Source organism: Phoenix dactylifera, chromosome 6 (assembly GCF_051530095.1).
Source record: "Phoenix dactylifera cultivar Ajwa chromosome 6, Ajwa_hap1_PhDact_Kaust_v1.1, whole genome shotgun sequence".
Taxonomy (NCBI): domain Eukaryota; kingdom Viridiplantae; phylum Streptophyta; class Magnoliopsida; order Arecales; family Arecaceae; genus Phoenix; species Phoenix dactylifera.
The window spans coordinates 34,744,193-34,767,317 of NC_143195.1; the positions used below are offsets into that span (position 1 = coordinate 34,744,193).

Below are 23,125 nucleotides of genomic sequence, written 5' to 3' on the forward strand. Positions count from 1 at the left end.
AGCCTCCCTTTTCCTCAAAAAAAAAAAAAAATCTCCTATAATTTATAGAATCCCGTGAGATTCTTTTGACCACAGAGGAGGGACCAATCATTAAGCAGATGCATTATTCTGTGCACAAAAATTGTGGAAAAGAGGACTTGTTCAAGAAGATACGGACATTCCTTTCTTGCCAACAGCTCTAAACAAAGGCAACGATAAGCATGAAGATGGGCTGCTGCAAGTCCCTAGCAAAATAATTGTACCTCCAGCTGAAGTAAAGATCCGTAAATCCACAATCAGGTACAGGGATACAAAGACGAGAACAAAAAGAGTCCCATAGAGATGTAGCAAAAGGGCATAGCGAGCATGTGGTTGGCAGTTTCCATAGGTACGATCACTCAAGTCGATGCCCAACTTAATTAATTCCTGAGTAAGACCTCTCTAGTATTCAGTTCGTTATGAAGAGTAGAGTCAGAGACAACACTTGATCTTAGAAGGGACTTTGATCTTCCAAAGCGTGCATGCAAAGCCCCAAAGAACACCTTTAGAGTTGATGAAATTGCAAAGAGACGAGGTGGAGAAAATACCGGCAGAATTCAGTTTCCAATGAATGTTGTCATCAATGACCACAAAGCTGAAAATCGGAGAGAGTTGCCAGGAGCTTGGCTTCTAGTATTTTTTTCGTGGTCATTGTATTGACGAGATTTACTTCTATTCTAATTATAGCCACACATACTTGTTTCGGAGTATAAATAGGCACTACCGAACATTCCTTTGTGTCTCGATTTCATTGATTACTCGTTATTGACTTACCCTAGCCAGTATGAATAACTTCTTTTCGGTTCTACAAATATTGGCTAATCAACACAACTAAATTATTTATAAAAGGTGGTAACGAGCAAGATTCACTATAACAGTGAACGCGATGCATTTAGATATCATCTGATTTGATGTGAGCATTATTGTGTCAAATTTCCAGCTAATTTTTCACTATCATATCGATTAAGATATCTTTGACTAGGTTGGCATAAATGAACTCATAAATTAATTAGTCTTCCTCTTTATCGAGGTATTAGAATCCATAATGCTCGGTGTCCTAATGAAAACTTAGTTGACAATTACAAATTCTAATAAGGGGGCCTAACTTGGGGCACATGCACTTGCGATTAATCCTAGCTAGCAAGGATTGACGTGGCATGCCATGCACACACGAACTCATCACAAGTACATAAGATGCTCCCTTGGAGGTACAGGATAGCACGTATAACTATTAAAATATCAAGAAATCTTATTGTAAACCTAATTTTTAAAACACAATCTTTAAACCTTAATTGGAAGGAGAGTAGAATTATATTGAACTTACTAATGCTATAGCGAGCCTCCCAGTGATAATAACAAAAGAGATAGGATGTGATACTCAAACACTATTTATAGATATGGTGGTTTTCCTGTTGTGGCCCAGATGGTCTATCTCATATATCCAGTTTCTTCTTTTGTTGCAGTTATTTATGACTCGTTTAGTTCACAGAAAAAGAAAGGAAAATGTAGTTAACCGAAAAATAAAAAAATATTTCTTATTTAATTAGATTTTTCAAGGAAGAGAGATAGAAAAATAGCATTCATATAAGATTAAAATTCTTATATTTTATAGAAAAGAAAAATATATTTTTACACTGATTAGTAATTAGGGCCAATTTTTTTTAAAAAAAATACTTTTAAGCCATAAAAATGCATAGATAATTTTTTTATTAAAAGTGTAATAAATATTTTATAAAACTATTTTTCAAATATTATTTCTTAGAAATTATATTTTAAAAATAATATTTTAATAAAAAAAATTGGTGAACCAGACGAGTTCTCACGAATTTACCGTTCAAACCAAGAACCCGCAGCTCGTCCCTGGCGGGAAAGTATTGATCGCCAAGCATGTAAAACGAGGCTTTCAAGCCCGTCACCGCGTTGTAGGGGTGGGAGGTCACCGCACCGCGGAGCCGTTTACACCCGCCAGTGTGGCCACTCCAACTCGTCCCACGCCACCCTCCTCGTCTTCGCCTTCGGATGATCCGATCGCCGCTAGGCCAAAATCCTAGGTAGGGTTCTTCGCCGAGATATTGCCGCCATCCATTCCTTTCTCTCCCGCGAGACGATTCAACACAAGGTCGATTCTTTCTCCCATCCCTCGTAGTTTTGATCCCCATCTTTTCCCCGATTTTTTCGGTTTTTTTTTTTTTTTTGATCCGGTCGAGCTCTACTATATCCTATTATAATAAATCTGTTATTTCTTTCATTTTTTCCCCATTTTTTTAAAGTCCAGGCCGCTTGAAATTAGGTTCTTACGCACGTTGCGCTGAAACAATAATAAATTGTTGAATTTTTATTCTTTTTAGTTTTTTAATCCTCAAGAAACTGCAGTGCTGATTGAATTTAGTGATCTTTTTTTAGTGATTTTGCCGAAAATTTTTCCGTGTTATTGGTGGGATTGAATCGGAATGGATGAGGTTGCTGGCGAGGGGGGAATTTTGATATCTTTGCAGAATTCAGGTGGCGGTGGTGATGCTGGAATTAGGTATAAGAAAAAATCTGTGGCGCCCTGGAGATTCCAAGAAGGTTATCGCCGTTCCTCCTCCATTGTTCTCAACTTGAACAAAGAGGAATCAAGCAAAACTGTAGAGGAAAAGGAGGAAGCTTCTCGAAACGTGGAGCCGTGCAGATCTTTGGAGGAGAAGGAGAAAGAGAAGGAGAAGGAGAAGGTTTTTGGAGGAAAGGAGGATCTGAATCTGAAGAGCAATGGTGATGCTCAAATCAAGGCTAACCCGCGGAAGCGTTTGGCCCCATGGAGATTTCAGATTGGTTGTGTTCGATCCTCTTCCAAAACTCTAGAATGGAGAAAGAACAAATCATTGGAAGTGTCTTTCTGTTTTGGCCGGGACGGATTGGTTGGATCTGTGAGAAGCATGAATCTTGGGGCTCCGGATTCTTCAGAGGAGCCTCTTAAATCAGCGGAGGTGGTGAGTGATTCGACCAAGAAAGAATCTGCGCCAAGGAGATACCCTTCTCGCATAAGAAAATCTGCAGACCGGTATACTGTTACTAGTTTTAGGAAAAAGACCACAAATTCTAGCAAGAAGAAAACCCATAAAACTGAGGTTGACCATGATGGAAACTCCCATGTTTATCAACCAGCATGGGAACCAAACATGGGAAGCAGTGGCCTCTTGGAAAATGCTGCTGCTCGATACAAGGTCAAGGAGACCTTACATGAGTTTCGTACCATATTGAGAAAGGTGTTTGAGGAAGTGGAATCAAAGTCGAAGGAAGCTGAGCAGGGCATGCGTCTTGATCATACTGCTTTTAAGCTCTTCAGTGAGAAATATGGGCTGGGTGATGATAGAAAGTATGTGGGAAGCGTGCCAGGAGTTGAAGTTGGTGATGAGTTTCATCTAAGGGTGGAGCTCCATATTGTTGGCCTTCACCATCAGCACCTGGCTGGTATCGATTTTGTTAACCAAAGTGAAAAAGATGTAGCTATTAGTATTGTGTCCTCTGGACGTTATTCTGATGTCAAGGGAAAATCTGATATCTTGATATATCCTGGCTCTGGAATGCCTAACAAAGACCAGAAACTTGACCATAGAAATCTAGCTCTGAAAAACAGCATGGAAACTAAAACACCCATACGAGTTATTTATGGTTTTACTTACTATCAATCAAATAATTCCCAAGAAGCTAGGGCCAAGCAAAAGAAGGTACCAGTGTATATTTATGACGGGCTGTATTTGGTTGAGAACTATTGGAGGACGAAAGCAAAAGGTGATCACTATGTTTATATGTTTCAGTTGAGAAGAATGGCAGGGCAACCCAAACTTGATGTTGCTGAAGTTATGAAGTCAAAAAGGTCAGAAGCATGTTTTAATCTCTATCTAGGAGATGTTTCTCAAGGAAAAGAGAAACTACCCATCTCTGCAGTCAATGTTGTTGACAACGAGTATCCAATGCCATTCAAATACATAACAAAGTTGATATATCCTTTTCAACATCAGCCAACCCCTCCAAGTGGTTGCGATTGCATCGATGGATGCTCTGATTCTGACAAGTGTGCCTGTGCTGTTAAAAATGGAGGGGAGATTCCATTCAATCACAGAGGTGCTATTGTACAAGCAAAACCTCTTGTCTACGAGTGTGGCCCTTCTTGCAAATGCCCTCCATCCTGTCATAACCGGGTAAGCCAGCATGGTATCAAGTTTCAGCTGCAGATTTTCAAAACTGAATCAAGGGGTTGGGGAGTGAGGTCCCTGAAGAAAATTACATCTGGCGGTTTTGTCTGCGAGTATGTAGGAGAGGTATTGGAGGATGAGGAGGCTCAGAAAAGGAGAAATGATGAATATCTTTTTGCTATTGGAAACAACTATTATGATGAATCCCTCTGGGAAGGCCTCTCAACTTCTATACCTGCTCTACAAAGGGGTGCTTCCTGCAAAACCGATGAGGTGGGATTCACTATTGATGCTTCTGCATTTGGCAATGTTGGAAGGTTCATTAATCACAGTTGTACGCCAAATCTTTATGCACAGAATCTCCTTTATGATCATGACGACAAGAGTATGCCTCACGTAATGTTTTTCGCTTCCGAGGATATTCAGCCATTGCAAGAACTAACATATGATTACAACTATACCATAGATGAGGTTCATGATTCTGATGGTAATGTGAAAAGGAAAAATTGCTACTGCAGCTCTATTGAGTGCACTGGCAGGTTGTATTAACATTGTTTTCATTCATTGAAATGGTAACTTTATACAATTGGAAGTTTTCTACCTTTTCCAATATCGATGTCTATTCAATAATTTTCATGTTGGTAAAGTGATTCATGGTATAATGAGTGGATAAGATATTTTGACACCTTGAGAGTTCTCCATAATTCAAGATACTTTGGTTATACTTGAAAAAGTATTTTTTATGTTTCTTTAGTTAGATTCGTTATGAGTTGTTATTGCTTAATTATAGTATTCGTTATGAGTTGTTATATGGCTTTTTAATGACAATTTTTGTTTCCAAATCATATTATTATAGATATATATCGTTAGAAATATGTTTAAACAATAAAAATTATGACCTTAGATAGTAATATTATCAACTGACAACTGTGGACAACTACATGATTGTTGCAATAATGGTCATAATGCATATGTAAGAACATTATTTAAAGGCTAATATATAAGTTAATAATGTAACGGAGGTTACCTAAAACCATTACAATGGTCATAAGAACTCTAACGTTGTCATTATTTATGAAACCATGTCTAAGGTTGCTGAATTAGGATCCTGAGACTACTAAAATTATTAAAATATTTCCTAATAAATCTCCTAATATTTAATCTCATGATGGATTTTAACCTAGTCTTTTACAATGATTATGACCACACCTGCTAGATTACCTGCTTAAAACTAATCTTTCAAGAACAGTGAGTATACACTTAAGTGACCACTTCAATTCCTGTGTAATCAGATCATTTATACAGTCAATTAAATTTCAGTAACTGTAGATTAATTAACATCAGCAGCAATTCCTGACCATTTAAATTGATCAGCTAATTTGACTGGAATGGTGGGTTTATGTGCAAAATCTAACACATTGGTTTTTACCCTAAAGGTTATATGAGAGATATTTTCTCTAGGTTGATAGCTTCTAACAGTTAGATCACGGGCTGAAACACTGATAATGATACCCATATTGGTACCTTGTCAGTACAATATGATGAGTGTCGTAATGTACCGACATATGGTATGCCTCTTCTTTGTGCCGACATAGTGAAAATGGGTTGTTGTGCTATGTGTTAATATAGACAGGCAGTGAGGTGCATACCAATAGAGGTACTTTACTGGTATGGTACGATACAACTGATATGCACTGATACTTATCTTGGGTTTAGATAGCCTTTTATTTTTTTTGAAATTGCTTCTTTTAATGACATTGGATAGTTTAATGTGTTGTAGTATGTACCTATGCTAAAAAGAGTGAAAATGGGTTTTCGAATCTACCCACAACCAACCTCCAACTCTCATCCTATCCTTAGCACTTGTAGCAGCCTGGCTATCAAAGGCCTCTACCTGCCCTTTTTTCTTAAAAGCTTTTTTTGTTTCTCATGTTCTCAGTCCAGTTGCTTTACTTAGAGTAAGAAAAGACAATCTACTCGTGGTCTTGATCATCTTGGAGAAGGAATGTGTTAAATAGTTAGAATACCGTAGAAGATAATTAAGTGGGCACTATGGAAGAAAATTATATAAATGGTAAACTGGAACTATTGGAGACATCCATGTTGGAGTGGCGATAAGCATTCAAAATTAATTTTGATGAGACAAATGGTTTCCGTTCATGGTCTGCCTTGCACCAAGAGCCAGCATGAATTCTATGTCACATTATACTAGACATGGATGAAATTACTAGAAATATATAGTAAGATGTATGATTGTGTAAGCTATTGATAAATGTTATATTCTGTTGATCAATAAGCAAGGATAAGGCTGAAGAAGTATGGGAGAATGCCTTAGTTGATAGGGCCTAAAATCAGTAGAGAAAGGATAAGGCTGAAGAAGTATGGGGAATGCCTTAGTTGATAGGGCCCAAAATCAGTAGAATGGAAACTGTGACTGATCTGCAAGTTTGTTGAAAATAAAAGGAATAAAAACATGGCTTGTTCAAAATGGATGCCCAAAAATCACAATAATGTGTTCACTACTGTTATCATGGAATTATTATACTGCGAGCAAAAGGATATATAAGAACATGTCTATTAAAACCTAGAGGCAGATGGAGAAGAGGAGATGTGCTTAAGGGCTAATATGTAACCGATACATGTCTTGACGACTTAACGAAGATACTTATAGAAAATGTCAATGTGGCCCACAATGTTTCATTATTCAGAAATGCTGGCAATTAAGAAGACCTATGCAAACAAGATGACAGTTAGGGAAATGAGAATGTTGGGAGTAAAAATTAAGAACGTTAAAGTGAGGGAAAAGTATATGTGAGAAGGCATAAGAGTTGCACCAATTGTGGATAAATGATGAACTGACTAAGATGATATGCATTTTTTGAAACAAAGATTTTAAATGACCATAATAAAAATGGGGCATGGCTATCCAAATCTGCGTTGAAAGATAAAGAACAAGAAGAGGAAGGTCTCAGCTAATATGGGGTAGAGTTTTCAAATAGGATTTGCAAAAGCTCAAAATAATGTCACCAGTAAACAATGATAAGGAACGACTGGTAAATAAACCGAAGACGACCCTAAATAGTTAGAACAAGCTTGATGCTTTGGATTCTTAGTAGTTTCTGTTCTTCTATTGTTTTTTCTTTTAGTAATTTAAATGGAATCACACTTCTCTCTCTCCTATTTGTCTTTTCCCTTTATCTTTGTTTCCTTGCTGTCTTTGTCAGTCTTTTTTTCTGGGGGTTTCTGTTCAAATTAAGTTGCCATCATGAAAAAAAAATTCTAGCAAGTAATTGTCTTGAATATTTTATTATCTATAGCTGTGTTTGTGCATTGAAGCTTTTTCAAATATGTTGTTTTTCTAAGTACTTGTATGTTTGAAAGTATTCTTAAATAGGTAAAACCATCTAACTGCTTATGAGAGGATAATTTTCGCTCTTTAAATTTTTTTGACAACCTTGTCATAAATGCATGCTCAGTTTACTTGGAATATTGACTCTCTAATAATATGGACCTCTCTTAAAGACTTGCAGCAATTGACTTTTTAAAAAAAAAGGCTCTCTAAGCTTGGTTAAGAATTCAAAAATTTTAAAGACGTTAAGATAATTACATGACAGAAGCACCAAATAATATCAAAAGCATGGAAAAAAATGCCTTCAAAAGGAAAGCATTGATTTTTGAAAATGACCATTCCATAGGGTTTAGAATTTCAATTCAACACAAACTCCAAACCCAAAAAACAAACTTAAATTCACAGATACAAAGGGTTACTTATCATATAAAAAACTAATAGACCCACAAAATCCTTTTTCAAGCTTCCTATCTTCTTCTCCTATTCTTGTTCTTCTCCTCCTCTCTCTCTGTCTCCCACCACCCCCCGACCCCCAATCTCGAAACTCTTCCTTTTTTCTTCCTTGGCTTACCCTCCTTACCTTTATTTATAGGCAGGATAAGTTAAACCATTTAGTTAGGTCGGTTACCTATCTAGATCAGTTCCCTTAGGTCAATCAAGGTGTTGACCATCTGGTCGGTTGACTCAGCTGGAAGATAACTAAATACACGCCGATAGCCTACTAAACACACAGTGACAGACCTTATTTACATGAATATCACTTTACTCCTTGCATTTACTTGAAATATTACATGTAAATAAGGAACCACCATTCATTAGAGGGTAAAAGGTCAATTTTCCAACTTTTGTATTTTATGTTTTATTGTCCGCATGTGTTGCTAAAGCCCAAAAAAATCTGGTAAGAAAAGTCATATATCTTAGTCTCCATGTTTTATCTAAAATGGTGCAAATTTGTACATTGCATGTCAGCAGAATGGTTCATATTAGGTGTTATGTACTATGTAATTTTGATCTTCTAAGTGTCCATAAACTAATGGATAATACAGAATATATGGTGTTTTGTTACATTGCCATTAAGTTTTGGATGTTTTTCCATTAACGATATTCTTGCTTCTCCATTTGATTTATGCAGAAGATGGTACCTCTATGAAAAAATTTCATTTATCTGGTATGGCCAATGGTGATGTTGGCAGAACCTTAGGAATGTTCTTCCTTGCAAAGATCTTTCCAATGTGACAATTTGTACTTTTTCGACCAAATACAGAAGTAAATTTCCATCATCCATATCATATTTGTTTTGTATATCCAATGTAGCAAGTGGTACTTGACAACTGCATTTTTTGTAGATCTAAATGGACGAGGTTGGTAGGAGTAAACAACGGATCAGTGAGTACTGCTTTTGCTGCAAAATTAGTCTTTAACAATTCTTTTCTTTTCTATTTCTTCTTTGCAATCTTTAATTATATGTCAGTCATTTACAAAAAGAATTATTGTATAAAAAAAAGTTCTTTTGTTATCATCTAGTAGACTCTACAAGGATCCATAGGTTCTCACCTCTTTGTTTTCAGTATAGAGGAATAGTGGTGCGGACACGAATACTGGACTGATTATTGTGCGGGATTATGGTCGTCGCAGGAAGACGGTCCAGCCACTTTCATTGTGGCTGGATTGATTGATGTTTTTTTTTATTATTATTTATTTTGATAGGATTAGTTTGCATATTGTCTTGTGAGGACCTATTTCGAATTGTTTTTTGTTTATGAGGACTTATTTGTTATTTGGTGGCCCTATATATATATAGGGCATGCATTTGTTATTTTTTTTTAATGAATTATTGCATGAAAATTAATCATCTTCTTCCTCCTCTCCTCTCCTCTTCCTCTTCTTCTTCCCCTCTTTCTATCCTCTTTCTCTCTGCATTCCAATCCCTACATCCGTCCTGCGTCAGCTTTGGTATCAGAGCAGGGCTGACTTTGCCTCTGTTGCTGAAGTCGAAGGATCCAGTTTATGGACGGACCCCCGCCGATTCCTTTTCGGCCTTTTCCTCACCTGTACTTTGCTAGTTCATTTGCACCGCGAACGCCGGAACGCACGAAAGGTCGTCGCACGGCACGTACTCCGAAGAAGAAGGGTCGCTCCCTTTCTTCATTAGTTTCTTCCCTGTTCATCACCTCACCCACCGAGAAGAAAGAGAAAAACAAAACCCCCCGTCGGTCGACTGTCTTCCGGCGTCAATCCACAGATCGCCTTCGCGAGACGCCGTCGCCGCCCTCTCTTCCCACCGCCGCTGCCGCCGACGCTCTCGCCCTTTCTTTCCCTCCTTCTCTCGGATCTCACGCAGTGAAGAAAGCCACAGTCGCCGGAAAACCCCAAGGCAGCCCGGGAGGCAAATAAGCCGGCCTCCTCGTCAATTTCTCCTCCGATAGTCACTGTGCAAGCATCACCCACCGCATCCGCTTCGCCGCGCCGCCGATTCGCCCTCGGTCGCCGCCGTACTTCAGCTTGCTGCCACCGACCGTGGCCGGACCAAGTGAAGGTCGTCGCCGCCCGTTCACTGCCGCACCAGCACCCCGCTCCACCGGCGCAACGCCTCCCCGCAACCACCGCCGCGAAATCAGGCGCGACCGTCGGAATCGTCGAGCGCGACCGTCGGATTCGTCGAAGGTGGAAGAAGATCCACAGTGCGGGTAAGGTTTCGACCCGTTAACCCGATATCCATTAACCCGAGTTATTTCAAAAAAATATATATATAAAAAAAAAATTTTTGCGGGTCGGACTGTCCTAGTGGGTTGGGTCCGTTAACCCGACAACCCGGCAACCCGACTTGATTCAAAAAAAAAAAAAAAAAAAGAAAAAAAAAAAAAAAAAAGAGAGAAAAGAAGCTGCACGTGACGCGTAATTTACGCACGTGCTCTTCCCTTTCCCCTTTCTTTATTCTCCCGAGCTTCTTCTTCATCTCCGATCACCGCCTCTCGCCGCCTCCGCCTCTCGTCCCACCACCAACGTTCCCGCGGCCTTCCACTGCTCTCTGCGCCACCGCCTTGCCCCACCGCCGCCGCCATCTCCACTGCTTGCACCACCGCGCCGCGCGCCGCTCACGCCTCCTCCGTACCGCCGCTTGCCGCTGCTATTTACTGCCGCACCGCCGCGCCGTCGGGCTGCTCCCACCGCCGCGCCGCCGCGTTGTCGTTGCCGCAGACCGCCGCCGTCGGGTTCTGATAGCCATCACCGCAGAACGCCACTGTCGCTTCCCCTGCCAACAGTGCTCCCACCTCCACCCCCGTATCCCACCCTCCCACCACCGCAACTTTCTGCCTCCCACTGCTGACAGCGCTCCCCGCTCGCTCCCCACCGCCGCTGCCTCGCCTGCTGCTGCACCACAGCGCTGCGCGCCGCCCCTGCCCTTCTTTACTGCCGCTCGCCGCTGCTAAGTCGCCGCCGCGCCGCTGCTACAACTTGCCATCGCCGGTCGCCGCGCCATCAGCCATCACGAACTGTCCCGACCAAAGCCGCCATCAGTTTCTCTGATCACCTTTCAGGGAGGTCTCAGTGACCCCTTCTCTGCCACCGGTCGTCATCGAGCTTCTGTTCTACATCTCTGTAGACCACGTCTCTTCTGCGCGCACGAGTCTCTCTCCAGACCAGGTCAGCGTTGTTCTCCCATTTCCTGCAGATTCAATTTGCTCAATTAAGTTGGCATTAATTTTCTTAATTTGTGCGTGGTACTACGTCCACAAATCCAAAATACACGCGTTCACACACGTTCACAAGACAAACAGAAACCCTAGTAGCAGCACTTTTAATATTAACTGTGGAGCTAGATCAATTCGGGGAAACATACGTGGCTCCGTACCATCTTGCATAGTCCGAAAACTTAGTACTACTGGACTGCATTACTTGTTGGCCTGCGCTTCATAGTAATTTACAGTTTGCTATGACTATTTGCTAGGGAGTAGTTTTAGTTTATATTGAGCATCTACTTTGCAATTGTGAATTCATTTCATGCATTAGGTCTACTTAGGAACCTTTATAGTTGGTCGGCTAATACATTTTGTTATTCATTTTATGCATCTACGTAGTGGTCGTGTCGCATCTCATCTTGAGTCCCCCCTAGACATGGATTCCAAAATTGAAGCCCTATTAAAAGCTATCCATGACACTAATACCCAAGTCCAAGCAAACAACGCCCAAATTCATGACCTCACCACAATGTCCACCCAGGTTAATACTCGACTCGATTCAATTGAGGCTTCAATTCAAAGGGTTATTGAATCCCAAAAGGTTAGTACTCCCCATTTACCGGGTCTTGATGAGGATGATACCCTAGAACAACTCCTAGAACAACACGGTTCGGTTCGGCAGGGCAACTTTGATCATAGGTCTGTTCCAGGTCACCATTATGCCTACCCTCGCCCTAGAGGACCTGGTCCCATTCCTCCTGTTGATAGAGGTCACCGACATACCGTAGAATCTAGAGAGCCTCGTGACCCTGATGACGATGTAATGCGAGGCATTAGGGTTGAAGCCCCTACTTTCGATGGTCGTCTTGATCCGAAGGTCTTCTCCGATTGGCTACACGAAATGGATCACTTCTTTGAGTGGTACAATCTGTCGGAGGAGAAAAAGGTCCGATTCGCTAGAATGAAACTCCTTGGTCGAGCCAAATTGTTTTGGCAAAACACCGAACAACTGCTAGCCAGGAGACATCAACCTGCTATTACCGATTGGGTTGAGATGAAAGAAAAATTAAAAGAAAAATACCTTCCATTAAGTTATCAATCTGACCTCTTAGATCGATGGAACAATTTACGACAAGGTAGTCGCACAGCTACTGAATACATCGCCCAATTTGATGAATTTATGATGCGTAGTAATGTAGCTGAAGATGAACGTATGATCTTGAGCCGATTTCGACGAGGCCTAAATGATGAGCTTAGGAAAGAACTTGTCCTTCGTGAAGTGTCCACCTTAGACCAAGCCTATACATTTGTGCAAAATTATGAACAATTCTCCAAATCTATGTTTGCTAGGCGCCCTGACACCAGGCGGGTCCCCACTAGTGCCCAACCATCTGGACCCAGACCCCCAGTCGGTTCTGTCCCTCCTAAACCCTTTTCTTCTCCACCTATCCAAAACCGGGATATTAAAGGCAAAGGAATTTTAGGTGAACCTCCAAAACCAAGCTCACGAATTCAGTGCTTTAAATGCCAAGGGTTTGGTCATGTTGCCTCCCAATGTGCAAATCCGACTCTAGTTATTGACACACATGAACAGAAGGATGACATAGATAATTTGGAGGAACAAATTTATGAGCCTAATTAGATGATATTCACGATGTCGAAGACGAAACTGAGGAAGAATCACACACTTTAGGTTGTATCCGACCTACTCCCCGGATAATTGCCCACGAACCTGACCGATCCACTGTGAATGTAGTAAGGTGTGCAATTACCCAGCCTAAAGAGACTGATGACTGGAGACGAACCTCAATTTTTCACACTTACATTAAATGCGGCGAAAAAGACTGTAAAGTTATCATTGATAGCGGAAGCTGCATTAATGCGATATCTTCCAGCATTGTCGCACGCTTGGGTCTGACTCCTGTGTCCCAACCTCACCCTTATAAGGTCTCTTGGATCGACACGTCGTCCATTCACATTAAGGAACGGTGTCTTGTACCTATTCAAATCCTCTCTTATAAAGACACTGTCTGGTGTGACGTACTCCCAATGGACGTAGGTCATCTGATATTAGGTAGGCCTTGGTTGTTCGATCTCGATGTCACCATCTACGGTCGAACTAACTCTTGCTCCTTTGTATTCCAGGGTAAAAAGATTAAGCTTAATCCTTTACGGCCCAAAACGCTAAATAAGAGTACAGACAAGAGTAAATCAAAGGGGAAGGAACTGCATATCCTTAACCCCACGGAATTTGAGAGGAACGTCTTTAAGGACTCTCCGGTGTTTGCCCTGCTAGTTAAAGCATTTCAGCCACATCTTCAAAGCACATTATCGGCTGAATCCCTCGCTATTCTCGAGGAGTTCAAAGAAGTTTTTCCGGAAGACCTTCCAGATCATTTACCCCCTTTGCGTGATATTCAGCACGCCATTGACCTAGTCCCGGGAGCTACCCTTCCTAACCTGCCCCATTATCGGATGAACCCCTCTGATCATGCAGAGCTCCTAAAGCAAATTAACGAGCTCCTACAAAAGGGATTTATTCGCGAGAGTCTAAGTCCTTGTGCCGTACCTGCCCTTCTTACTCCAAAAAAAGATGGGACTTGGCGAATGTGTGTAGACAGTCGGGCTATTAATAGAATCACGGTCAAATACCGTTTTCCTATTCCCCGGCTCGACGATATGCTGGATATGATGGCAGGTGCCTCGATTTTCTCCAAGATTGACTTAAAAAGTGGCTACCATCAAATCCGGATTCGTCCAGGAGATGAACGGAAGGCAGCCTTCAAGACAAAAGATGGCCTCTATGAGTGGCTGGTAATGCCTTTCGGCCTCTCAAACGCTCCAAGTACATTTATGCGAGTGATGACTCAAGTACTCCGACCTTTTATGGGCAAATTTTTAGTCGTATACTTTGACGATATCCTTATTTATAGTCAAACTAAGGAGCAACATTTAGGCCATTTAAGGCAAGTTTGTACGACTTTACGCAACGAGAGCCTCTATGCTAACCTTAAGAAGTGTTCATTTTTCACTACTCACGTAAACTTCTTAGGGTATATAGTCTCCTCTGAAGGTTTATCTGCTGATCCTGCGAAAATCACCGCAATTGTTGAATGGCCTGAACCTAAGAATATTACTGACATCCGTAGTTTTCACGGCCTGGCCACATTTTACCGTCGTTTCATTAAGGGCTTCAGTACACTTATGTCACCTATCACTGATTGTCTTAAACGAGGTGATTTTCAGTGGACACGCACAGCCGCTAAAGCATTAATGACATTAAGACAAAAATGACGGAAGCGCCAGTTATGCGACTCCCAGATTTTAACAAAGTTTTTGAGGTGGAATATGATGCATCTGGCTTAGGAATAGGTGGTGTGCTTAGTCAAGAACGTCATCCTATAGCCTATTTTAGTGAAAAGCTGAATGAGGCTAGACAAAGATATTCCACCTATGACAAGGAATTTTATGCCATAGTCCAGGCCCTACGGTATTGGCGACATTATCTCCTTCCTAATGAATTTGTTCTCTATTCTGACCATGAAGCACTTCGTTTTCTTAATTCCCAGAAAAAACTTAATCATCGACATGCCAAGTGGGTTCAGTTCCTCCAGGATTACACTTTTGTTCTCAAGCATATGTCCGGTGCTGCGAACAAAGCTGCTGATGCGTTAAGTCGTCGAGTAACTCTGTTGTCCGCCATGTCTGTTTCCATCACCGGTTTTGATAGACTTAAGCTCGATTACTTGTCTTGCCCAGATTTTGGCCAACTCTATAATGCCCTTGCTGATGGACAAGGACCTTTGATTGATGGTGTTTATCTACAAGACGGGTACTTGTTCAAAGCTTCCAAGCTCTGCATTCCGCGCACTTCTGTGCGCGATTTCTTGATATGGGAAGTACATGCCGGTGGTCTCTCTGGACATTTTGGCCGTGATAAGACCATAGAAGAAGTTGAACGTCAATTTTTTTGGCCAAGTTTAAAACGGGATGTTGCTAAAATTGTGGGACAGTGTCGCACGTGTCAACTAGCTAAGCACAAAAAACAAAATACTGGCCTATACACTCCATTACCTGTCCCAGATCGCCCTTGGCTTGACCTTAGTATCGACTTCGTACTCGGCCTTCCTCGCACATTTCGGAAACATGACTCCATTTTTGTGGTTGTGGATCGTTTTTCTAAAATGGCCCACTTCCTTCCTTGTTCCAAAACTTCTGATGCCTCTCGAGTAGCCAAGATATTTTTTGATGAGATTGTTAAGTTATACGGTTTACCAAAAACCATTGTCTCTGATAGGGATGTCCGTTTCATGAGCTATTTTTGGAAAACCTTGTGGCATCTGGTTGGCACCAAACTTAAATTTTCTACGGCCTATCATCCTCAAACCGATGGCCAAACCGAAGTCGTCAACCGAAGTCTAGGTAACCTTCTGCGTAGTCTAGTCGGGGATCACAATCGTAATTGGGATTCTATTCTGCCTGTCGCCCAATTTGCATATAATTCATCAGTCAATCGATCTATCGGGATGAGTCCATTCGAAGTGGTCCATGGTTATAAAGCTCGCAAACCTGTAGATCTCCTACCTATGTCCCCCCATATTCGCATTTCTGAGTCTGCACATGCATTTGCACAGCACATTCATAATCTGCATCAGGAAATTAGCAAGCGCATTCATATGAGTAATGCTCAATATAAGCTACAAGCTGATTCTCATAAGCGAGATAAATCATTTCAAACTGGGGATTATGTGATGATACGTCTTCGGCCTGAGCGGTTTCCATCAGGAACCGTCAAGAAACTGCAGGCTCGTAGTGCTGGGCCCTTTCGGGTATTGCAACGCGTGGGTACTAATGCTTACGTTCTTGATCTTCCCTCTGATTTTGGTATTAGCTCCACTTTTAATATTGAGGATTTGGTTGCTTACAAGGGCCCCCTTTCTATTCCTACTGATCCTTTCGCTCCGCCATCACTTGAGCTTGATGCTAATCCTCTTCTTGATTCCATCCCATCTCCGACCAATCTAACTTTACCACTAGCACAAAAAGAACAAATTGATGCCATTTTAGATGAGCAGACTGTTTCTACCAGTGATGGGGGTGTTCAGCGTTTTCTGGTTCGTTGGCGAGGACGCCCGGAGTCTGATACTACATGGATTACCCGTGCGGAGTTACAGCGCATTGACCCAGATCTTTTGGAGTACTACCAGAGTCATTCGTCGGGGTCGACTTCTTCTTACCCGGGGGGAGTTGGTGCGGACACGAATACTGGACTGATTATTGTGCGGGATTATGGTCGTCGCAGGAAGACGGTCCAGCCACTTTCATTGTGGCTGGATTGATTGATATTTTCTTTTATTATTATTTATTTTGATAGGATTAGTTTGCATATTGTCTTGTGAGGACCTATTTCGAATTGTTTTTTGTTTATGAGGACTTATTTGTTATTTGGTGGCCCTATATATATATAGGGCATGCATTTGTTATTTTTTTTTAATGAATTATTGCATGAAAATTAATCATCTTCTTCCTCCTCTCCTCTCCTCTTCCTCTTCTTCTTCCCCTCTTTCTATCCTCTTTCTCTCTGCATTCCAATCCCTACATCCGTCCTGCGTCAAATAGCTTAGCAAAATGACTTTGGATTTTCTGGATATAAATTGGGATCCTAAAAGGTTCAAGTCTAAACCTTAAAGGCATTAGAGAATCCAACCAAATAATTATTAGTTTCCTGTTTGGATGTGGGTCCTTTACAAGATCAGCAGCCAAAACTTACCAACTACTGAAGCTTTCAAAATGAATTGCTGAAGTTAATGGATGAACTAAAATAATGTTTGGATAAAACTATTGAAGAAATTCTCAGCTGTGCATATATTGTGGCATGTAACCATTCATATGTGTTTGCACAAATCCAGTGACTGTCCAAATCCGCAGCGTATCTGTTTTGGACTCTGAATATGGATTCCATGTTGGGATATAAACATGAATATTTGGGTTCACGTTGCAATAACTGATTGGGTTGTTCACCTTCTTTGACACCCTTCAACTTTTCTTAGGGTAATCAATTCGGCATCTGTAATGCAGCAGTTGATGCTACTTCTTTATTGTATAAACACTAAAACCAAGACTGGTATGATCTAATTAAACTATGCAATTTTCATGATTCTTAGACAGAAAGTGAAGGGGGCTGATCTGGGCAAGTTTCTATGTTTGAGCATCAAGGAGCATCCTCATTGCATAAATATTGGATTTGCATCTAAAAGATAGAAGAAGAGAAAGAATGGCATTCACTTTATTCATGGTTTTTATTAGAATTAATAACAAATTTATGAGCATAATTGCCCTTAAATATAAAACTACCATAACAATCCCAAACCAACTTTATGGGGGAACCTAGCTATCAGTCTATACTACTATCACCAATTTTCTTAGTGCCACGTTGAGGGTGGTAGCATTGTCACACCTCCATAAGAGAGAGAATACTCTTAAAAGTGCACTCCACAAGAAAAGTATTTAACATATCAAAAGAGAGGAATGCGTATGACTATTAGTGCCTATACCTCCTCATAATTGTAGAATTCATGGTATGTCATAGATTCTTTCGACAATTCAAAGACATTAAAAACTTACCAAAAGCTATTGGCTAAAGTTGATTTCTTATTGACTGGATATATCAAGTATCTCCAAACCTCAACCATTGTAGATTAACAAAGGGAGAATCTTTGATACGATCTTGATTGGATTGTGATCAGACCCTTATCTCTTTTTATGCTTTCTTTGGACTTTCCTTTCTAACTCTCAGGTTTCTTGCTGTAACGATTGTGATGTCTTTATCGTTTGAAAGGATGAATGAACGAAAGTCTTCTAAGTGGCACAAAGTTATTTATTCCTTATTTGAGTGAGTGCAAAGGACTTGTACCGACTGTCAGGGCAAAGATAAAAATTTCGTGTTTGGGTTGGTGGGTGGGAAGTTTTATATATTTGCTGTGCTTAGTTTTTTTTCCTTCAATTAATGAGGATTATAAAAAATTGAATTAAAAGATTTGCTCATTCGAGTTTATTTTTATTAAGCTAGAAGAGTAAAGGGCATAGTTTAGGTCAGATATTCTATATTCTAATTTAAAGCATAGATACACATAGAAATAAGGAGATGGAATTTGAAATATTAGATTAAAAAACTTGATTAAGGAAGTTCTCACCTTCCTTGTCGCTGTATTCAAGTCTATAAGCTGGTGAGAGTGAGTTGATGAGAGGGAGAGAATGAGGATTGAGCTGTTGAGGGCAGCAAACCACCCTAAGCTTTGTTGGATTAAGTCCAGTTAAGCTTTGGTGGATTAAGTCTAGCTAAGCAAGACATGACCATTTGCATTTGATATACAATTAAAGGAGTTTGTCCCTCAAATAAAACAATTTGATAATCTAAGGATTTATGCGAGCATGTACTTAGTTCATATTAGTTATTCACTGAGAAGATCTTAAGTACTTATATATGACTAAAGAACTTAAAAATACCTTCCGACTAGTCTTTTTAGATTATATCAGAACAAACTCGGCACATAATCTATATGGACTAGGAGACATTGCAGTACAAGTTCATAGAGGCTGATCACGAACTGATCATGGTGCTTGTGATTAGATTTGAGGATCCGTGCAGACCTGTTTTTAGTTCCATATCGATTATTCGCTGAGAAGATGTTGAATACTTATACAAAACTAAAAAAACCAAAAACATCTTTCAACTAGTCTTTTTAGTTTTATACCAGTTAAAGTTTGTTCAGATTCCCCTAATTCAAAGCCTGCATATGAGTCTTTGTTTTGACTGTTTTGTAATGCATTTAAGAAGACTTGTGTCTAAAGCAGTTTTTCTTTTTCTTTTTTTTTTTTTTTTTTTTTTGGTACATTAAGGGGACCTAAGCGGTCCCAAAGGGCAAAGAAAAAGGGTAAAAGAAATAACAAACAGGATTACATTCTAACAAACAAAATGGATTCCTGCTGCATCTGCCTGGACAAGAGATTCCTCTGTTAGTTAATTTGTCCGCCGGTTGATTAGCTTTCCTGAATACATCAGAGGCAAGAAATAGCTCCAGATTTGCAGCACATTGAATGATATCGTAAAGAAGGGGTTGTATGGAAGCAGTAACCATAGAGAATCTATGTTTAGATTTTTGTGATCCATGTAGGGAACAGTATGGGAGTCATCTTCCAACCATATCTAGTTTTAGTTGCTGAGTAGCTGTCGATAGACCCCTCCAAGCCTTTAGCAAAAAAAAAAAAAAATAGACCCCTCCAAGCGGCACTGAGTTCTGCTTCTGGCACCGAGTTTGCGTTGATTTTCCTTACGACCGCATTACGAAACACATCCATTGTGATCCCTTATGATGGATACGATTGATGCTGCATCTTCCATCCATTGCTAATATGGTTACCTCTTACCATAAAAAAGCTACATGAGCCCGTTGTTTGGCTATCTGGAGAGAATCAAACCTAGCATTCCCGGTAGGCCCTTGAAGCTTTTGAGCTTCATCCATATTCTCTATTAACCAAAATTGATATTAACCATCTGTATAACCAAAAACAATCAAATGTTAAAAAATCCATATAGGTATCCAATTTTTTTAACCAAAAAAATGAATATTAAAAAAATATATTTTTCTAAACTGCATGGGGAGAGAATGATGTATGCTTTAGATAAATGGAGCCCCAAGGAAAGACAACCACATTTTCCTTGCAATTGTACCTTGTTTTACAAGGCCCCAATCTCTATCATATTATTATTTTTTTAATAGATATCATCCGGCTCTATTATTCATATCTATTAATGGAGCGATGTGAAACCCGCTGCCCAATGGTAGTACATATCTGTATTAATTTCTCAACCTGCATTTGAATGAATTAATAATTCAAAATTAAAGAAAAATGATGATTTTGTCACTTCTAATTCTGGCACGGAAACATCGGAACTCAAATCATGTATGGATGCAGCAGAGTTTATCCCTATAATCTAACACTTTGGACACTTCCTGTAAACTTCATTCATTCTAGTCGAACACCACACAGTGCCTGAGCTCTATATTTTCTCATATGCAATTGTAAGAATGTTACATTTACAGCATCCAAATTAGTAGGCTTTGTTCTTACATTTTATCTAATTCATGTACCTTACATTAACCAATCCTAAGCACAACTGGAAGGCAAGAACAAGCCAGTTATGCCCCGTCCATAATTCCATTGCTCCGTCTATTGCATAAGTTAAATACTAGAACATAAATTTACAAATAAACAACTCGCATAACTGAGAAAAGTTTGGCTATCCACGACCAAAAAGCATCCTACCATCTATCTGCTTCAACAACAAACCCCTTGGCACTAAATTTGTTGGATCTGAAAAAGAGCCGCACGCACGCACGCACGCACAAAAAAACATCTCAAACAAACAGACGAACAAAAATACACATCTCATAATCCGATTTGATGGATAAATTATGTCTGGATGATAGATATCGAAATTTCCTGAAGAACAAGCATGATTCTATATTGATAGCTGAATAAACGATCCAATGTAATCGCAAAAACCGGCTCCGTGGATGAACAATAAAGATCTAATCCACAGGTTCCTATCAACTTGCGAAATACCAAAAACTTGACTTGATCTAGGCCCAATCATAGCATCTCTGGTCAATGCACTTGGCTATCAGAGACGTGGCATTGGGCCTAAGCGAGCAACACTAAAGTAAACAAAAAGTTAGATAACGTAAAACATGGATAAATCTAAAACGGAGTACAGTGATCCCTCAGTGACCCATTTAAAATCACACACAGCTAATAACTGTCATACGGCACTTCCTATCATGAGGTCATTCCTCCTCATCAGGATCAATAAACCCTACATACAACATAAACCAGACATTCTTGGAACAAAAAGAGATTCAGATAAAAAAACGAACGATATTGAGTAAGAGGACATCACTATTGCGTTACAGAATATAGAAATCACAGGAAATCGTATTTGTAGTCACTTACATTTGTAGATTACAACACCAAAATAGTCGGTTATTTAAGAATGACGATTAACAAAAATACTGCAAAGTTAACAAGTATTGATTTGATAACATTGCAGCCATCCAGAAGATTCATCAGTTCACAGGTTTTGAAAACAAATATGAAAAATAAGACCAATGAAACCATAAGAAGATCGATGGAAGTATTACAGCTATCATGACCACAGGGAGTTGGGGAAATAAAAACTTCAGTTTTTTTCCCTTTCGGAACAAATAAAAGTACACAGATGCTGATATAGAGAAGCCTCAGATAGCCAGCCTATTGATTTACATCAAATAATGGTTTATTAACCTCAGCCGGTAATTCCAACAATGTTTAGTGCTTCGTCATAGGCTTACTGAAGAGATACTCAGGATCAATGAACGATCCTCCGAGAGAAAACACCATCAACGTTCAAACCGTATAAAACAAGGAAAAATACTCAAGAGATACTCGGGATCTATTATAATGAATTTCTTGATCAAAAATTTTTGGTACAAATTTCTTGATCAAAATTAAAAATTAGAAAAAAAAATTAAACATCAAAGACCAATGTACGATCACTACGCAAATGAAAAAAACGAGCATCATCATCAGAATTGAAATGTTTTCTCATCCACAACCCAACGAATGGGGCTGTGTAGGAAGGTGTCCTAAGATTTCATTTCAAGATTTCATCACCTGATGAACGATTCCAAGATCGGCAATAAGATATATGTATATAAAGAAAGAACAATCAAAATGAAATAATTCGAGAAGAAAAGTTATAACAAAATAGAAAACAGATTCAGAAACGAAAGAATGGATGCGTCACTTGGACTTTTTAGATCCTCAGTTCAAGTGTTGGATTAGAATACCATTATTTCATCCTTATCTGTTGATCAAATCGAATAATGCATATCAACTAAAAAACAGAACTTTGAATTAAAAAACGATTCTTTGAAAAAAATGGTGCAGAAGATTTACTCAGTGGTGGCGATTGAAAGTAATGGTTCGATTCTGCCAGCGAGCGTCCTCAAGAACAAAATTTCAGAAGAGGGAGCTCTGTTATCCTCATCGCAGCCTTCTCCACCGATCCCCAAATTCGAGATCGAAGGAAACAACAAAATAAACCAAAAAAAAACATAAAACATATGAAACCAAAGAAAAAAATGCGGATCGAACAAGAACAAAGCCTAACCCTAAACCTAATTCTTCCCTCTGGAGAAGAATGCTCAGTTCAGCGGGATCGTCGACATACAAATCCCTCAAAGTGAGAGACCTGCGATCCGGTCTGTTGAGCTTGAAATTTTCCGAGTCATCACCGCAATCTCTCCTTCAAGAGGGAAAACAAACCACCCCTAATTCTAAAGAAAATCTTTTGGGGGAAATCCTAACCTAAATCGAAGAAGCCCTAGAAACTGCGGGTGCCGAGCAGGATACGCCCTAGCCGGCTTGGATGCCCACGGGTATATATAGATCTGGGATTAGGGTTTCCATCGAGGTGACCGGCTAGTGCCGGTGAACCTGGGGGCAGTTCTGGCGTATGACCGGAAGAGTCTGGAAGGACCACGACGTGGACGGCCCAGCTCGTTCCAATTAATGGGCCCCCACCCGATTTGGCTTGATGACCACTTAACAAAAAAAAAAAAAAAAAAAAAGCGCTCTACTAGGAAGAAATAATAGATTGCAGAATTTTTTTACATTAATACCTTCCTAAATATTAAATTTTTGTATGAATACTTTTTCAAAATTAATATTTTTATATATATATATATTTTTATAAAATACTTGTTTTGCTATTTTACTTTTTTTTCTTATTGTTTTTGCATATGTATCCAAATCATCTAACGCCATTAAAACTTAACGATTTCAAATTAAAATAATTAAAA

At 39.8% G+C, this 23,125-nt stretch overlaps 1 protein-coding gene and 7 non-coding genes across 11 annotated transcripts; 1 reads left to right on the forward strand and 7 right to left on the reverse strand.

The window, feature by feature from the left end:
* Positions 1-1,919: 1,919 nt before the first annotated feature.
* Positions 1,920-9,403, forward strand: LOC103704611 (histone-lysine N-methyltransferase, H3 lysine-9 specific SUVH6-like). Of its 4 annotated transcripts, none has more exons than XR_005511916.3 (4): positions 1,920-2,137; positions 2,521-4,732; positions 8,675-8,808; positions 8,889-9,403. XR_005511916.3 is itself a non-coding variant. In XM_088723874.2 (2 exons), the coding sequence occupies exon 1, from the start codon at positions 2,469-2,471 to the stop codon at positions 4,740-4,742; it is 2,274 nt and encodes a 757-aa protein (XP_088580000.1). In that variant the 5' UTR covers positions 1,921-2,468; the 3' UTR covers positions 4,743-4,765; positions 8,675-9,403. The 4 variants fall into 4 exon arrangements, 2 of the variants coding, with proteins under 2 accessions (XP_088580000.1, XP_088579999.1); XR_005511915.3 differs by having other exon boundaries at positions 1,921-2,137; positions 2,422-4,732; XM_088723874.2 differs by having other exon boundaries at positions 1,921-4,765; positions 8,675-9,403.
* Positions 9,404-20,771: 11,368 nt separating this feature from the next.
* Positions 20,772-20,928, reverse strand: LOC113462569 (small nucleolar RNA snoR2/U65). Its single transcript, XR_003385183.1, has one exon. It is a non-coding gene; the product is annotated as a small nucleolar RNA snoR2/U65 (small nucleolar RNA).
* Positions 20,929-21,002: 74 nt separating this feature from the next.
* On the reverse strand, positions 21,003-21,090 carry LOC113462572 (small nucleolar RNA Z112). Its single transcript, XR_003385186.1, has one exon. It is a non-coding gene; the product is annotated as a small nucleolar RNA Z112 (small nucleolar RNA).
* A 422-nt stretch (positions 21,091-21,512) lies between these two features.
* Positions 21,513-21,611, reverse strand: LOC113462567 (small nucleolar RNA snoR77Y). The gene has a single exon (XR_003385181.1). It is a non-coding gene; the product is annotated as a small nucleolar RNA snoR77Y (small nucleolar RNA).
* Positions 21,612-21,840: 229 nt separating this feature from the next.
* On the reverse strand, positions 21,841-21,943 carry LOC113462573 (small nucleolar RNA snoR31/Z110/Z27). The gene has a single exon (XR_003385187.1). It is a non-coding gene; the product is annotated as a small nucleolar RNA snoR31/Z110/Z27 (small nucleolar RNA).
* Positions 21,944-22,035: 92 nt separating this feature from the next.
* Positions 22,036-22,131, reverse strand: LOC113462568 (small nucleolar RNA snoR31). The gene has a single exon (XR_003385182.1). It is a non-coding gene; the product is annotated as a small nucleolar RNA snoR31 (small nucleolar RNA).
* Positions 22,132-22,216: 85 nt separating this feature from the next.
* On the reverse strand, positions 22,217-22,321 carry LOC113462571 (small nucleolar RNA R30/Z108). Its single transcript, XR_003385184.1, has one exon. It is a non-coding gene; the product is annotated as a small nucleolar RNA R30/Z108 (small nucleolar RNA).
* A 141-nt stretch (positions 22,322-22,462) lies between these two features.
* On the reverse strand, positions 22,463-22,565 carry LOC113462566 (small nucleolar RNA Z107/R87). The gene has a single exon (XR_003385180.3). It is a non-coding gene; the product is annotated as a small nucleolar RNA Z107/R87 (small nucleolar RNA).
* Between the last annotated feature and the right edge of the window lie 560 nt (positions 22,566-23,125).

What these genes read in the sequence shown, in the direction of transcription:
- LOC103704611 (XM_088723873.2), top strand. Translation starts at nt 2,469, where the DNA reads ATGGATGAGGTTGCTGGCGAGGGGGGAATTTTGATATCTTTGCAGAAT. An exon ending in TCTATTGAGTGCACTGGCAG is followed by an intron (nt 4,733 to 8,674) that starts GTTGTATTAACA and finishes TGATTTATGCAG; the next exon opens with AAGATGGTACCTCTATGAAA.